The following is a 17,037-nucleotide window of genomic DNA, read 5'->3' on the forward strand; positions in this document are numbered from 1 at the left end:
GGGCTTAGGTGAAAGACAAGAGTGTTTAGACCAGTGCTCTTCACAGTGAGGTCTGAGTGCTCCCAGGCTTATATGAAGCTTTCCAAGGAGTACCTTGGAATGGGTAGTTTTCAGGTGATTTCTAGAAGCTCAGTTTATATATCCTCATTCCTAAAATTGTTCTGCCTAATCACCTAGGATCACGTGGGCTTGCCTTTCCCACATTTATTTTCGCAATCACCCTTCTTTCGGATTATAAAAGAAAGGCTCACTTCTCACCCATCCTAACCTGACCAAGGTGTGCCACCCTAAAATGTAAAACCTCCTGCCAAGCACAGGGGCATTCCCAATGTTGGCGTTCGGTGCTGAAACAGAGACTGACTTTCATGCCTGGGGAATGCATCTTTCATAGTTGGGCGGGATCTTTGCGAGTAACTAAATTGTAGGATCTATTCAAGTTTCTAAGTCATAAAATAAAAATAAAGATCAATTATTGATATAGTATTATATAACTCAGAAACGTTACTGTTCTACCAATAATCCTTCTCCCATGTAAAAAATGTGAACAAGCATTTTCAGTGCTTACATGTGCAACAAGATTCTTTTAAGGGCAAGTTGAGCAAAAACAGCTGATGACCACCAGCAGAGACTGTAGGAGAAGCCAGACCATAATGGGGGGACGAGAAGGAGGTGCTGCTAACTTTGTTTTTGGACACTTTGATAATCCGATGCTGTTGTATATAACGATTTGGGTCCTTGAGGCTGCCAGGAAAAACTGAAACAATTTGAATTGGGAGGAAGATGGGTAAGTGGATACCCTGGGGTTAAAAAAAAGATTACTGGGTGTCCAATGTGGCTTTGACATCAGAGTTACCTTCCACCTTCACCATCTTTCAGCTACTTTAACACTCTAAATTTTTTACGTGGTTCTTGGTGTGTGTGTGTGTGTGTGTGTGTGTGTGTGTGTTTCTTAGAATTTCCCTTGAACTAATATAACATCTTTTTAGTTTGTTCATTAATTAATGAGTTAAATACATTTCTTTGGCAGTCATTAATTTTATATTTATATGACAGTCATTACTTGACTTAAAAAAATCCATTAGTGGCCTGACATCTAGGGTGCATAAAGATTGGGAGATATTGGGGTACCAGTGGTAGCTGAAGATAGGGACTAGATGAAATGATACAATAAGAGTGCATCTATGAGACAAGAAAAAGGATACCCCGGTAAGCACAAAAGACCCCAGGAACTCCAACAAGTCAGAGGACCACCAGGAGAACAGAGACATTGGGAAGTCTTGTCTAAAGATTAGGGAGAAAGTGGCTTTCTGAAGTCAAGGTCAGATCAAGTGTCCAGGGCCTGATGCATGAAGGCATAAAGCAGTACAATGAAATTAAGAACTGAAAAGGATCCACTGGGTTTAGCAACAAGATCCTTAGTGTCTTTTGCTAAGACAGTTTCAACTGAGTGACTTCCGTGCAACATGTTGCAATGAACTAAGGAATGAAAATGAGGTAAAGACACAGAAACCAGAGTGCAGAGGATTTTAAGAAGCTTAATTGTTAAGACAAATAGATCCTGAGCAAAGGGATACATCTGAGGGGGAATGTTTTCCAAGATGGAAAAGACTGGTAAAAAGTGGTGGGAAAGCCAATAGAAGGAGAAAAGTTGGCAATTCAGGAAAAAGAAGTGAATGGACACAAGGAACGTCCATGATGCCATAGATGGGAACAGGTGGCAGTCTGGAAAGTGTTTGTAATTGGTCCTCACCAAGATAAATACAGAAATTGAAAGTAAGCATTTAGAAAATTTTATAGCAGCTCAAGAGAATAATTTTATGCCTGCGGATTACAATAATAGTTCTTAAAAATTGTGGTTTGCATTTTGCATGTCTCTGATTTTTCCTCCCAGTAACTTATTCTTATTGTATTTTATAAAAGTATCAGTCACAAAAGATTGAAATTAAAAAAATATAAACCTTGGCCCTTAACCACAGATAGTTTGAGACGTTTTAGAAAAGTGAAGTTTACAGAGGAGGAAAGTATCTATCCCACTGCACCAGGAGGGGAAGAGGAAAGGATTGGGTTTGCTGATATGTTACTTGCAGGGAGTATTATTCTGTGGATGGCAGTATATTACCTTATCCTGAGGAAATAATATAAATATTGTTCAGCACAGCACTTTTATAACAGTAGGACTTTTCAATATCTAAGTGACCATAAAAAGGAATGAGTGAAATAAATGTTATGCATATGTATATGAAACATCATTAGAAATGTGTACTCGCCCTAACCGGTTTGGCTCAGTGGATAGAGCATTGGCCTGCGGACTGAAAGGGCCCAGGTTCGATTCCGGTCAAGGGCATATACCTTGGTTGCGGGCACATCCCCAGTAGGAGGTGTGCGGGAGGCAGCTGATCAATGTTTCTAACTCTCTATCTCTCTCCCTTCCTCTCTGTAAAAAGTCAATAAAACATATTTTAAAAAAAAAATGTGTACTCATTGACATGAAAGATTTACAGAGTATGTTAGCTTAAAAAATGAAGAAACAAACTAGCACATATAAATTATTCAATACGTTTAAAATTGGTGTCTGTACTCCCTAGACTCATGGAAAAGTGTTTGCCACAATACCAAATGAGTTATCTCTGCATGACATAAGACTTTTTGTGTTATTACTTTTGTTTTGTTCTTTTTAAATAAATTGTATATATATTCTACAACAATTACATATCATTTTATAATCAGGGGTAAAGGCAATAAAACTGTTTTCATTTTGGAGTACAATGGGTGGTACAAAGAAAATGTAGACTGGTTATAGAATTTTTACCACATAGAGAGTAATCGCTTCCAGAAGCCAGTCTTAAAACTATGTTCACAAAACCTTAGCACAGCTTCTCTACATCAGAAGCATTATTCTCTCCTCAACTCCTACCACTCCATGTCCTCTCTGATGCCTGCTAAAAAGCTGACTCTTCAATCACTCTTTTTTTAGGCGAGTAAGATATGGCTCTCTCAAGCTGACTGTGCTGATGCAGAAGTTATTCTGTCAGAAATCCTTATGCCTCCGATCCAAAGGGGCCATATCACAAAATTATCTGCTAGAGAAGAAGTTCCTAAAGACTGCGATCCACAGGGTATGTTGTAGATCTGAGGTGTTACATTGATATTCAGATCTTGGAATGGTTTGCCCACTTATGTGTTCTAGGTCCTTCTAGAGAGACCTGAAAAAAGTCTGAATTGCTCAAAATATTAAAAATAAGTGATTATAAGAGAGAAACAAAAGTAGGGAGGAAAAATCTATCTGTTAATCTGTAAATCCACTGATGTTAAATAATTTAGGGCACTAAAATGCATTGCCCTATATAAAAATTTATAAGAGTACTTGGCAGCAGATTTATTTTTATTTTTTTTTAAATATATTTTTATTGATTTTTTACAGAGAGGAAGGAAAAGAGATATAGAGTTAGAAACATTGAGAGAGAGAGAAACATCGATCAGCTTTGGCAGCAGATTTTTAAAGAATTTGGAGGGTAGTGGTTCCAAATGGCTGTAGGAAGGAGTGGAGAGAAAGCCCAGGGCGCCAAACTGTTCTTACTGGGTGTGTAGGCATTCCAGTAGATACCAAATACAAAATAATCACCATGCGGTGTGTGTCAACTGGGTTAGTACCCTGGGGGGAATTTTAATAATGAAAACACTTACCAATTATATGATACTTGACAGCTCCATTATTGCCAGTATCCATATCAAAGGCCAAAACAGTGTAGACAACCCCTGGCTCTTGGTTTTCCAGAACCTCAATGTCATGGGCGGGGACAATGATCTTCGGAGCATGGTCATTTTCATCTTCCACAGTACAGAGAACGGTGGTGGTGCCGGACAAGGAAGGGACTCCTCCGTCTCGAACAAGGACTGACAAGGAATGAAAAATGGCACAGTGTGTGCCCACGGATTCATACCTAAAATGCACTGCCCTAACTAGACAGCATCAGACCAAACTGACAGGTAGCCCTGGCTCAATTATGTTTTCTTTAAAGACACCCTACTGACATGTACAATTTCAGCACTGAACTTTCTCCTGCCCATTTTTGTTTGTTTGTTTAGCAGAGTCAAGGGATCCCTTACCTCGGAGGGTGAGGACTTCCTGAACTTCTCTGTCAAGTGTGGTGGCTGTCACCACCTCTCCAGTGTCAGCATTTATCTCGAACAGCCCAGATGATGCACCCGGCATGATTTCAAACTGAAGCTTGGAATTGATTCCTTAAGGGGAAAAAAAAAAAATAGCGATTATCCCTTTGGAATCCATTCTTCTGTTTTCCCATTCTTTTTCCTATGAACGTGTTAGGTGATGGATGAAAAGGGCAAAATGCTTAAACAATCTTCAAATTAAGGTTAACACACACACACACACACACACACACACACCCCAAAACAACTCTTTTGCATATCCTTGCTAAATAAAAGCCTCGTGACCTGAAATGCTTGATTTTCAAGTCATGAGACTTCCTCAGAGTGAATGCTTACTATCTTTTCCCTCCCATAAAAATTCCTGTGAGTATGCAACTCTACAACATATTTCTAATTATTCCTTCTAATACCCCTTGTGACTTAATGACATAATTGTAGGCTTGCAGGGCAAGGGACAGTTTCGGTAGATTGATGTAGGGAAGCATGGGATTTGGTTGGAAAGTCTGTAAGGAGGAATCTCCAAAAGGTTGGGGGCCTCCAAGGGGGACCTTGCTGAAGGCAGCAGCCCCTACCTTGACTTTCCAAACAAGTCCGATCCCCCAGGGTGTTTTATTAGAATCTCTATGTTTAGTCTTTAAGACCCGACCTTGTAGAAGCATGTGTTTTCTCAACGATGCTTACCTCGCTGATTGTATCTAGAGGTTAATTTTAGTTCAAGCTATTGTGACAGTAAAAGCCTAAGGAGGCAGGCGAACAGGGCTATTTGCTCCTAAAGCAAAGCAGCCCCTTAGCCTCTCTTTCACAGAAACATGTGTCAGAGTAATCTGTTCATCCATGCCGGTTAGCCCTGGCAGATTGACCCTATTTCAAAGTTTGCACTCAGTTATGCCAACCTTCATTCTCCAGCGCCGAAGGCAAGCTCAAAGAGTTGCTTCTCTGCATTTATTTTGTTTTGTTTTCTAGTTAGTATTCCGTCTCCTCTCTGGAGTGAGAAATGCAGTGCTGCATTATTCAATATTATGAAAAGAATTCTTCCCATATTTTTGTGGTTTCATTTCTCCCCTGAGAAAAACATCAGGCCATTTCCATCACTGGTTGTGAAGAGCATTCATACCATTAATGTGAATGGGTTAATCCCTTGACATTGTAGCTTAGTCGCACTTTACACAAGCTCCTTTCAATCATTTTTCTATGTTCTTTTCTTAACTCACAAGATTCTATGCATAGATATAGTACTTAGACTATCTGATATATACTTTAATAAAAGATGAAATACTGTTCTTTGACCTTAATGGAAAAACTTCAATTACAAATTTCCATATTGTCAGTCTTAAAATGTAAGTTTCACTCTGATCTAGTGACTGTGAAATAGGACTGGGTGCTGCAAGGAGTGGAATAGAATGCTAGTTTTATAAAAGAATAAATATATGTATGTCTTCTTACCATGTCCCTTAAAGAGGAAAGATATTTGAGATAATCTATAGGCATTTAAAAGACTTTTTTAAAGTTTAATAAAATAGGTTTAATATATTTAATATGCTATAGCCAGAGTCACCAAAATATTTCACTCTGTCATTAGGCACTAAGCATTAGGCATAACATTACATTAATAATTATTTAATATCATAGTGATTACTTTGATTTCATAATGATCACATAATCGCCCCTCTAGCTAAGAAAGAATTTCTAAAAATTCCAGGTTGTTGAAAGTTTGTTATTCCTGTTTATCACTTCCGATATTATGAAAATGGGAACAATACCATCTTACATTTATTTTGCTTGCTCCTCAAATATTTAGTGAGCAAAATTAGGTGACAATATGGTGCTAACTGGCCAAGGAGACAGTGGTATGTCAAACAGGTATGGCATCTGCCTTCATGGAGCTGACATGGTTTCAGAAAGGCACCTTTTAATTTTTGGACTTTTTATTTTTGAATAAATTTACTCACTTGCTATATGATTTTACTATACATTACCCATAATATTATATATTACATATTAGAGATTTTAAATTTCCAACACTTGTCAAACCTATAAGTATCTTTAAAGGTTTAAACATAACTCTTTATATTTTCCCTTTCTTCCATTGTTCCCATTGTTCTTTAATGTGCTTTGTTTGCCACTATAACCAATATTTTCCTGACTTTTCAGAAACTTTCTGATTTTATTATTTCTATTATTTTATATGGCTTTAACCCATTCACCTGAAATCCACCTGGTGCATTACTAAAGGTAAATAAGATCTTTATTTATAACTATAGTTTGCATACATACATTTTCACTCCAAACTTCACACCCTCACAACTTAAATAGTGTGAGATAAATTTAAAGTATTCTATTTTGGCTCTTTTAGAGCTCAGTTCCTTGCTTCTTCCTATGCACACCCTTATAACCCACCAGAACAAAGAGACCATCACCAAACTTGAAAATTAAGAAAAGAAAAGAAAACAGATTATTCCGTCAAAACCATTACCTTACTAAGCAATCTGATCTGGGTCTGAACCTATTCTGTGATATAAAAACGTGGCACACGCCGAGTAAAGGATGTGTGTGTGCCACCCATGTCTGTGCACACATAAACACATCTGCTCTTAGACCTCAAGATCTACAGCCTTATGAACTCTTAATTTCTCCCACTCTAGGATAACTTTCCTCCTCAATTCATTCCTTTTCCTATCCAGGCCAGCCCCACGAATTCTTACTTTAGCTATATCGCACATTTCCTCAGGACTTTGGCTTTTTACCAAAGATGAGCAGCAAAACTCCAACCCAGGATCCTTCCAGCCATCTCTCTGCCCTCCTTGAGTACCTAGCAGATACCCAGAGCTGGTGAAAATTTCACAACAGCATAGACTGAGGGGACAGAAATGTCCTTGTTATCTGGTGATCTTTCCAAATCTCCTTGGTCATCTCTCTCCCATTCGTGTCTGCCACCCAAGCACCTCCTGGCTCACTCTCACAGATTCTCCCTTTCCTACTCCCGGATAAAGTGGGGACATTAGTAAAAAGCTCCCTCAACATTCTGCATCTGTACTCCGCTCCACCTCCTGCTTTCTGTCTCCATGGCAAAAGAATTCTTCAAATGTCCTTCTTGGAATTTTTCTGTTGGTTCTAGACTTTCTCATTCATTTTTCCCCCAAAATTATATTCTTCTTTAGCTATAAGAATCAAGAATTTTTTTTCCTTTTCTTTTTAGCCAAGTGTCTCTAAAAAAAATACTACCTATTCTCTTCAACTAGCTTGAAAAGAGACTACTGCCATACCTAGCTACTCTTTCTACAGTCACCCATGACCATCTGGTTATATTATAAACTCTACTGGTCATTTTTAGTTCTTATCTTCAGATATTGCTCATTAATCTTAAAAAAAAAAAGACAGAAAGGAACAAAGGGAGAGAGGAAGAGAAGGAGAGTGGGAAGAAGGGAAGGAGGAAAAAGGAATTCAGTTTACACTCATAAACAGATGACACCATGTGTTTGCATTGGGGTTCAGTTATTTGGTTGTTTCATTCATTTATGCATGCATGGATGCATTCATTCATGTGTTCCTTTATGCAATGCACATCTACTGAGTGCCAGGCACTGGAAAGGTAACACTGAATAATAAGCAATTATCCTGACCCTCAGAGTTACCCTCTGGTGGGGAAGACAATAAAATCAATGTTATAGACAACACAGTAAAATATATTAAGTCATTGAAGAAGTGGGTCAGGGAAGACTTATCATGGGTAGATAGTTCATTAATGATATCATTCAATAAACATGTAGAGAGAGTGGTAGTAGTTGCCAGGTGCTAAGAAATAACTGATAGTAAGAAGACAATTTGTCTGCCCTCACAGTGTTTACAGTATAGCACTAGATACAGATAAGTTAGCAAGCAATTATGATTGCACATGATGAGATATGACTGAGTAAGTATAAGTTGCCTTTTGTATAAGCCAAGATCCTGCAGATGAATAGCATTTAATTGGTAAAAGGGAAGAAAGAGTATTGGCCCCAAAGGGACATCCTAGGGAGATGGAGAGTCAGAAGGAGAAGAGACAGGACTTCCTTCCTCCCATTTGCTTACTGTCTCTCTCAGCAATGCCACTCCACCTCTGCAACAACTGCCCACAGCTTTCAGTCTCCTGGGGACTCCAGGATCAGGCTCTGCAAGGCTCCTCTCATTTTCTTCCTAGGTTCCGATCATCTCAACCTCTTCTTGTTTTCCAGGATTTTGCCTGGGTTACTTCAAGATTCCCTTTTTTGCTCATCCAGCCTTCCAGCCTCTCGTTTTCCTGCCTGCACCTGACTAATGCAGTACTTGGCACCAGCAGCGGGTCCCAGGTAACAGGAACTCTGAAACTGGTTTGATTATGTCTCTGGCCTTGAATGCACTGCTTAGTTCCTGGCCCATGGAAAACCACTTGCCGTGATATCAAAATCAATTAAATTATCACCTGTGTCCCACTGTAATGAAGTCACTATTAAAGGACTCAAATTCCTTAGAGGACCAAATGGTGCTGGCTTCGGCCATATAATAGTAAAAAGGACTATGATGTGAGACGGCTGTTCCTGAGTGTAGTAGGAACTTACAGAAAGAAAATTACACCGATACAACTCCTAGGGCAATGGAAACTAAGGAGAAAATAAATAAATGGGACTACATCAAAATAAAAAGCTCTGTACAGCAAAAGAAACCATCAACAAAACAACAAGAAAGCCCACCTCATGGGAGAACATATTTGCCAATGTTATCACCAATAAGGGTTTAATCTCCAACATTTACAGGGAACTCATACAACTTAACAAAAGGAAAATAAACAATCCAATCAGAAAATGGGCAAAGAACCTAAACAGACATTTTTCAAAAGAGGACATTCAGAAAGCCAAGAGACATATGAAAACATGCTCAAAGTCACTAATCACCTGAGAGATGCAAATCAAAACAACAATGAAGTATCATCTCACACCTGCCAGAATGGCTATCATCAACAAACGACAAGTGCTGGAGGGGATGCAGAGAAAAAGGAACCCTCTTTCACTGCTGGTGGGAATGCAGACTGGTGCAGCTACTGTGAAAAACAGTATGGTGTTTCCTCAAAAATTTAAAAATGGAACTGCCATTTGACCCAGTAATCCCACTTCTAGGAAGTGGTATCCCAAGAAAACAGAAACACCAATCAGAAAGGATATATGCACCCCTATGTTCATAGCAGCACAATTTACCATAGCTAAGATTTGGAAACAGCCTAAATTCCCATCAGCAGATGAGTGGATTAGAAAACTGTAGTACATCTACACAATGGAATACTATGCTGCTGTAAAAAAGAAGGAATTCTTACCACTTACAACAGCATGGATGGACCTGGAGAGCATTATGCTAAGCGAAATAAGCCAGTCAGTAAAAGATAAATACCACATGATCTCACTCATTTGTGGAATATAAAGAACATTATAAACTAATGAACAAAAATAGATACAGAGGCAAAGCAGCATCGAACAGACTGTCAAACTACGGCAGGAAGGTAGGGGGAGGTTGTGGGGGGAGGTAAGAGATCAACCAAAGGACTTGTATGCATTCATATAAGTATAACCAATGGATGCAAGACACTGGGGGAGGGGAGTGAGGGCATGTGCCGGGGGTTAGGGGAGGCCAGGGGGAGGTCAATGGGGGGCAAAAAGGAGACATATGTACTACTATTTGTATTACTTTAAACAATAAAATTAAATTTTAATAAAAGAAAATTACAAGCTGCGGCTTTGTACACGCAGCTCAGGCATAGTTGAACATCAGAAGGCTTCTATGGGAGCCCTAAAATTAATTTTCCTAAAGATCAGACCAAGTTGAGTGGTCTGATTTATAAGGACTAGCAGAAGTGATTTGCTTTCAACCAGCAGAGTACATCTATAGGGTAAACTCATCCACTACCATCCATCACCTATTTAGCAAAGATTCTGATCATCTTGGCATCCAGTAGAATACCACATTGAGTCACCACTATGATGTCATCAAAATCAGAACTGATGAGCAGCAAGTAGCAAGTGACTTAGATGTGTTAACCAGATACATGTATTAGATCAGCAGTTGGCAAACTACAACCTACTGACCAAATCCAGCCTGCCCCTGCTTTTGAAAAGTTTTATTGAAACACAGCCACACTCACCTCCTTATGTATTATCTATTGCTGTTGTCTTGCTGCAGTGAAAGAATTGAGTAACAGAGACCGCATGGCCTGCAAAGCCTAAAACCTGTACTATCTCCCCCTTTACAGAGAAAAGTTGGCAGAACCCACCCTAGCTGGTTTGGCTCAGTAGATAGAGTGTCGGCCTGCAGACTGAAGGATCCCGGGTTCATTTCTGGTCAAGGGCACATGCCTGGGTTGCAGGCGCAATCCCCAGTAGGGGGTGTGTAGGGGCAGCCAATCAATGATTCTCTCTTACCATTGATGTTTCTAGCTCTCTCTCCCTTCCTTTCTGAAATCAACAAAAAATATATAAAAATAATAATAAAGTAAAATTGTTTTTTAAAAAAAAGTTGGCAGAACCCTATCCTAGAGTAAAGGGTGGGAGCGTGGTAGGAGTTGAGGACAGAGGAAAGCTGAAATCATGTCATAAAATGCCTGGTTGTTAAGCTAAAAAAACAATAGAACTTTACCATCAGAACTGTGGGGAATTAATAAATAATTCTGACCAGGGGCGTGCTCTTTTCAGAAATGCTTTTTCAGGAAGATAATTTTTCATAGAATCCCTCCACTGTGCAATGCCATGCAGCTCAGACATTTCTGAAGCAAAAACAGGATCACACCTGGTTGACTGAATGAAGAGATAAATAAATGAACGGATTCTGAAGAGTGAAGGCAACTAGAAGCAGCTTATTTCACAGATGCTCCAGTTTCTCAGATCACACAACCAAACATATTTACTGAGCTCCCAAGTCATAGCCTGTACTATGTAAGGGTCCTGGGATAAAAGTGACTAAACTGTGTCCTCAGTCCATGAGAAGTTCACAGCCTAATCGGCAGGCACACAGTAACCAATTACCAGTATACAATCACACTACCATGGATTCAATAAAACACAACTCTATAGCACCTTCACCAGCGATTCTCTCTGGGTGAGTGAGGTTAGCAGTGCTCCTTACTCTCTCTCTCTTTTTTTTCCCTTCTGTTTACTATTTCATTAATTCTAAGACACATTTTTTTCACATTTTAGCATTTCTAAATTGAGATACAATTTACAAGTAAGGGTGCCTTAGACCCCATGAAATAGATAAAATACTGTCACCGCCACATTGCCCCTCGCTCTGAGTGTAGGATGTTGGGAGTTGTTCATCTAGCATGAGATGTTTTCTAGGAAACCAGATGTGGAGTTCATTCAAGGTAAACCCGGATAGAGAATACATTTTTATGGAATAGACAATAAGAACTCATTGTAGAATTCAACACTTCTGCATGGCAATGCACTGTTAAATTATTTGATATTTGGTATCAGCCAGGAGCGAGTCATCTTCCCTGGAGGGGCACCCTTTCCACTCAGCAGTGGAGAGGGGCCCAGGGGGGGAAGGTCTTTTCTCACTAACAATGGAGCTCTTGTTGGTGGCTCCAAATACTGTAGCAGTTTTAATATCTTAGTTAAAACCTGGTAGTTGTTTTTCCCTTTTAATATAAGAAAAAAACTCCTGTTAGAACTAGTGTGAGTCATACATCATAAACATTCAGTGCTGGAATTCCCATGGGTTTTGAAGGCCAACACTTTAAGCTGACATTTTTTAAAACTACATTGTAGAATGCTAGAAAACATATGTTAAGCTTTCTGGTATTAAGTCATGCTGTAGTATTTTTAAAAATACATACTATAAAGTAAACCATTCATAAATTCCAACGTGATGCCAGTATGTTAAAATCTTGATTACGTCATTTAATTCTCCTGCATAATCCTTTTTCATTGCTTTAACACAACAAGCCAAAAAAAAAATACTGAGAGAAAATATGTTCAAAATCACAAACATATACACAAATTCACATGCATTTACATAACCACTTGCTTAACAGATCTGGCCTCATTAAAAACACTGAAATTTCCAATAAACCAAAATTGTCTCTAAAACATGTGAAGGTACATGAGACTCATGAAGATGCTAAGTGTGTACTTAAAGTATCCATAAATGCAGAGCCAGAAAAACAATAATTTCATATCTGAATTCTCCATCCGGCAAACCATAATCTCCAGAATAATGAACAACCAGCTCAAGTAACAGGTTGCAGACTATTGATTCTAAAAGAAAATAACACGAATACTGAGCAACTTGACAATAAAAATTGGAAAGCATATTTATGGTCATCATCTTTAGTTGATATATGCAAATTTGAGAGAACTTCTGTCCTCCCTCTTCAAACATTTAAAGCAAAAGAGATCCGTTCAGTAGAATCCATTACAGAAAAATAAAATTAAGAAGCTAAAGTCAAGTCAAGGGGAGGAAGCATTTTACAGACTTTAATGATGGCTCAATCGCACATCAGTGACAGGTTTGCATATGTCTGTGTACTTTGGGAAGTGCCTTATGGTGTCCTAAGCCCTGTGTTGCTCCATTTATACCAGAGCACACACTGAAAGAATTTCACTGAAGTGGAATTATGGTAAAACACAAAGTTTATGTATATTCTCTCTTGTTTCTATCACCCTAAAAGCCATACTGTGGGAAATGTGCTAAATCAATTTTTGGAGCACGGGTTGGAACAAGCAATTGTTAGTATGCTCCTCCTGCGGCTCCGAGCACAGTAAGAAAAATTGTTTGATCACACTGCCCCACTCTGGTCAAAAGAGAGATTAGGTAGCCCTTAAAATGAAAGTTTTTGTAGCATGACATCCAAATTCATGTAAAATACATTTCATTAAAAAACGATGTTTTCCTAAAGAGCAAAGCATCTGAATGGTATATAATTTAGATTAAAAGCTGAAGGAAATATATCTTCTAGCCCTTTGAAACAAGAGGAACAAGCTATTAAAACTACTAGTATTTCTCCATAGAAACATCTATTGTTAGTCCTATAAGGAAAGAAAAAAAATATTATGCTTATTATGTAACGCCACTTGCTATATAAAAATGTGAATCGTGGAAGGCTGGTTTATTAAACTATTCATATTTATTCAGGTGGGAAATTTTGCATATGCTGTTAATGGCAAATACTTCACTGTAATTTTTGTAATTATTTTTTTTAAAAATAAAAACAGGATATTATTAAAGTTACTGAAATTTAAATGCCAAAAAGTCAGTGATATCAAAAAGTAATTCCAGCCCAATGGATAGAGTCGGCCTGCGGACCAAATGGTCCTGGGTTCGATTCCGGTCGAGGGCACATACCTTGGTTGCAGGCTCCTCCCGGGCCAGGACCCTGATTAGGATGCATGCGGGAGACAACCAATCGATGTGTTTTTTTCACATCGATGTTTCTCTCTGTCTTTCCCTCTCTCTTCCACTCTCCCTAAAATCAATGGAAAGATATCCTCGGGTGAGGATTAACAACAACAACAAAAGAAAAGTAATTCCAAGAAATTCTAGGAATTTACAAATTCTTAGCCATAGTAACGGTTTACTTCAAAGTCATTTCCTCAACACAGTGGTTGACATTAATAATAGTAATAATAATAATAATAATAATAGAAGTTAACATCTCTTAACTATGTACTGTGCCAGACACTGGTCTTTGTTCTTTACATGTAATAATCATTCATACTTAGAACTGTAAATCAGGCCTTATTTTTACAGATAAGCAAACAGAGGAACAGAGAGGATCAGTAACCTGTTAAAGGTTACAGAGCTAAGCAAATGGCAGTTCTAGGATTCAAACCCAGGCAGTCTGACAGCATCCTATCTCTCCCATTATGTTATATAGAGAGGAAATAACCACTTGCCTTCCTGTATTCAATGTATCCATTATACTCTGAAAAAGTGGTGATACCTAGTCATAGTTCTGCTTATTATCAAGATCAAATCAATAACTTCTATGTTAATTAGGTGTGCATCACTCTATTATAAAGATCAATTGATAAAGATCAATATAAGAAAATGCTATATAAAAACACACATTATCTTTACACATGGATGGGTTTTTCTATGAGAAGTCTGAGACGATTCACAAGTGTCTCATTTTTCTGGGACACAACTAGCTGAAATTACGTCTATTTGTGTTTTTAGCATTAATTACTTAGTTTCCATATTTTAAATTACCTGAATCTCTGTCCATAGCTTCAACTCTTGTGAGGAACTCCCCTGGATTTCGGTTTTCTTTAACTGAAGCTTCATACAGGTGCTGCTTAAATACTGGTGCCTCATCATTTATGTCAAGAACAGAAATTGTCAAAGTCTGGGACGAAGAAAGTGCCGGGACGCCATCGTCCAGGGCCAGCAGGGTCAGAACGTGCTGAGTTTTCATTTCATAATCCAAAGAACATGTTGTAGTTAGTAAGCCTGTTTTGAAAGTGGAGAAAAATAATATGTAATAAATATTATTCTGAAAAGTCCAGCTCACTCTAACTTATCTAACTTGCTAAAACTTCAGAACCTTTCTTTATTATATAATCAATCTGATTAGACTGACTTTAAATTTATATATTGTCTAAAATAAAATGAGAGCATTTTTCATCAGAAAAGTCACCCTAATTTAAACTATAAGGATGAATGAAAATTCAGAAATAATCTATCATATACCATTCTTTCCCTTGAAGATGATATCAAAATGATTTTTCTACCCAACATCAACCTTCATTTTTTTAAAATATATTTTTATTGATTTCAGAGAGGAAGGGAGAGGGAGAGAGAGTTAGAAACATCAATGATAAGAATCATTGATCAGCTGATGCCCCCTACTGGGGATCGAGTCCGCAACCTGGGCTGTACCCTTGACGGGAATCGAACCCAGGACCCTTCAGTCCACAGGCCGATGCTGTATCCACTGAGCCAAACCGGCTAGGACTGACCTTCATTATTTAAGACATCTAGGTTTTTACAGTGTACCATCATCTTCAGGTCAAATGACAATTCATGTTTAAAGTGACCAAGTAACAAAAAAAAAATGAGTACAGCTGCATTGCTTAATATATTTAGCCGTATTAAATAACTTATTAAAGACTTATAATCTCCTTATACTTGCTCTGTTAACTATCTTTTTTATTAACTAAAAATAGTACAGACTTTATAACTCAGACAACAAATTTCATGAATAAAACGTGTCTCCATCCACTTGCCATTGGAGCATATAACTCATGGAAGCAAAATGTTAAAAAGCCTTGCACACATATAGCTCCCATGAGTCCAACTGTCACACTTTTTCTTTTAGGATTGCTGTTTGCTTCTCTAAAAACATGCTCATCCTATAAGAACTTTTCTTCAAATAATTAAAGAGGTTTACTGCTTCATTTTTATATAACAGTTTTCCAGTAATTACTTACAGCCAAAAGCCATTGAAAAAAAATCATTATAAGAAATATGAGCCTCGTGAGAGAAACAATAGCCCATCTCACATGAAAGCACTCAGAAATTATCATTTTATGTCATTGAAAAATGTGTCAACTGAAACAGCCACTGCAATTGTTCAAGATTCATGAGGCCTATATATGAGACACAGTTCTAATTTTATCCATCCTCATTAAAAATCTGAAATAGACCTTCCTTAGCCATTGTGGAAAACATTTTAAGCATCACTGAAACAGGTCCTTGGAGACCCCAGCTCTAACAGGAATCAGTAACCAGGTCTGGACTATCTCTCTGTCAGCTGGGCTTTTAGGTGATGTTCACGCATGCCTCAGAAAGAAACCATATGTACAGTATTCAATAAATATTTTGATAAAAATTTTTCAGCAGTATATAGCCAGACTATAATCATGACTTCCAAATCCTACACATTCAGTCCCATTCCAAATTATGGTCTTATTAATGGTGGGGCCAATTGGCATACATCTGAGATTTTTTTTCTAAGGCTCATGTAGAAATGACTATTTTTAGAGGTTGAGATGGTAATCCATCTCCTCAGTATCTCCTGAAAATCAGATCATGAGAAGTTCATTTCCAATTTTATAAGAATGACACTTCATACATCACACAACATCAGAAATTTTAGTAGATGTTAATTGGCAATGTCATAATAACAAGACAAGTAAAGTAGCAGTTAGTGACATTTCTACAGAGAACTTGACAGTGAATAAATGCTTCTGGAAAAAAAATGGTACACTTGACATGAGAAGTAAGGGTCTTATACCCAAATCAATGCAACCATTTAAAAGTACATTATTTCTATCCTGATCAGATACTCAGTTGGTTAGAGCATCGTCCTAATATGCCAAGGTTGCAGGTTTGATCTCCAGTCAGGGCACATACAAAAATCAACCTATGAATGCATAAATAAGTGAAACAACAAATCAATGTTGCTCTCTTTAAAATCTATATATATAAAAGGCTAATATGCAAAGTGTCCCCTCGGGAGACTGGGAGAATGGGAGTTCAATCTCTCGCTATGACATGCGCTGACCACCGGGGGGGTGGCATGGAACATGGTGGGCGACCAGCAGGGGCACTGAGAGAGTGAGGGAAGGAGGAGGCAGGAAGGCGGGGAAGTGGGGAACCTGATTGGCCCTGATCGCCTGCCAGGCCTAGGGACCCTACCCGTGCACAAATTACGTGCACTGGGCCTCTACTAAATAAATAAATAAATTTCAACTATTTACAAAAACATGCTTGTATGATGTATGATCTTAAAGATAAATTTCCATACGAAAGTCTTTGAATAATGCTGTTGGTTAGTCATATTCTACCTTTTTGTACTTTTGGCACCATCTCCAACTCTGTGACTACCCACAATGGTAGCAAAGAAGTTTGCTGCTACTGTAGATT

The 17,037-nt window shown here is 38.2% G+C and overlaps 1 protein-coding gene across 1 annotated transcript in view; it reads right to left on the reverse strand.

Moving 5' to 3' along the window:
• DCHS2 (dachsous cadherin-related 2) overlaps window positions 1–17,037 on the reverse strand; it is a 189,963-nt gene that overhangs the window by 37,702 nt on the left and 135,224 nt on the right. The window contains 3 exon segments of the mRNA XM_070415351.1: window positions 3,685–3,894; window positions 4,108–4,242; window positions 14,380–14,619. Coding sequence (XP_070271452.1) covers window positions 3,685–3,894; window positions 4,108–4,242; window positions 14,380–14,619 — 585 coding nt within the window.

Source organism: Myotis yumanensis, unplaced genomic scaffold (genome assembly GCF_028538775.1).
Source record: "Myotis yumanensis isolate MYYU_CA2020_CCGP unplaced genomic scaffold, mMyoYum1.0.hap1 SCAF_5, whole genome shotgun sequence".
Lineage (NCBI taxonomy): Eukaryota > Metazoa > Chordata > Mammalia > Chiroptera > Vespertilionidae > Myotis > Myotis yumanensis.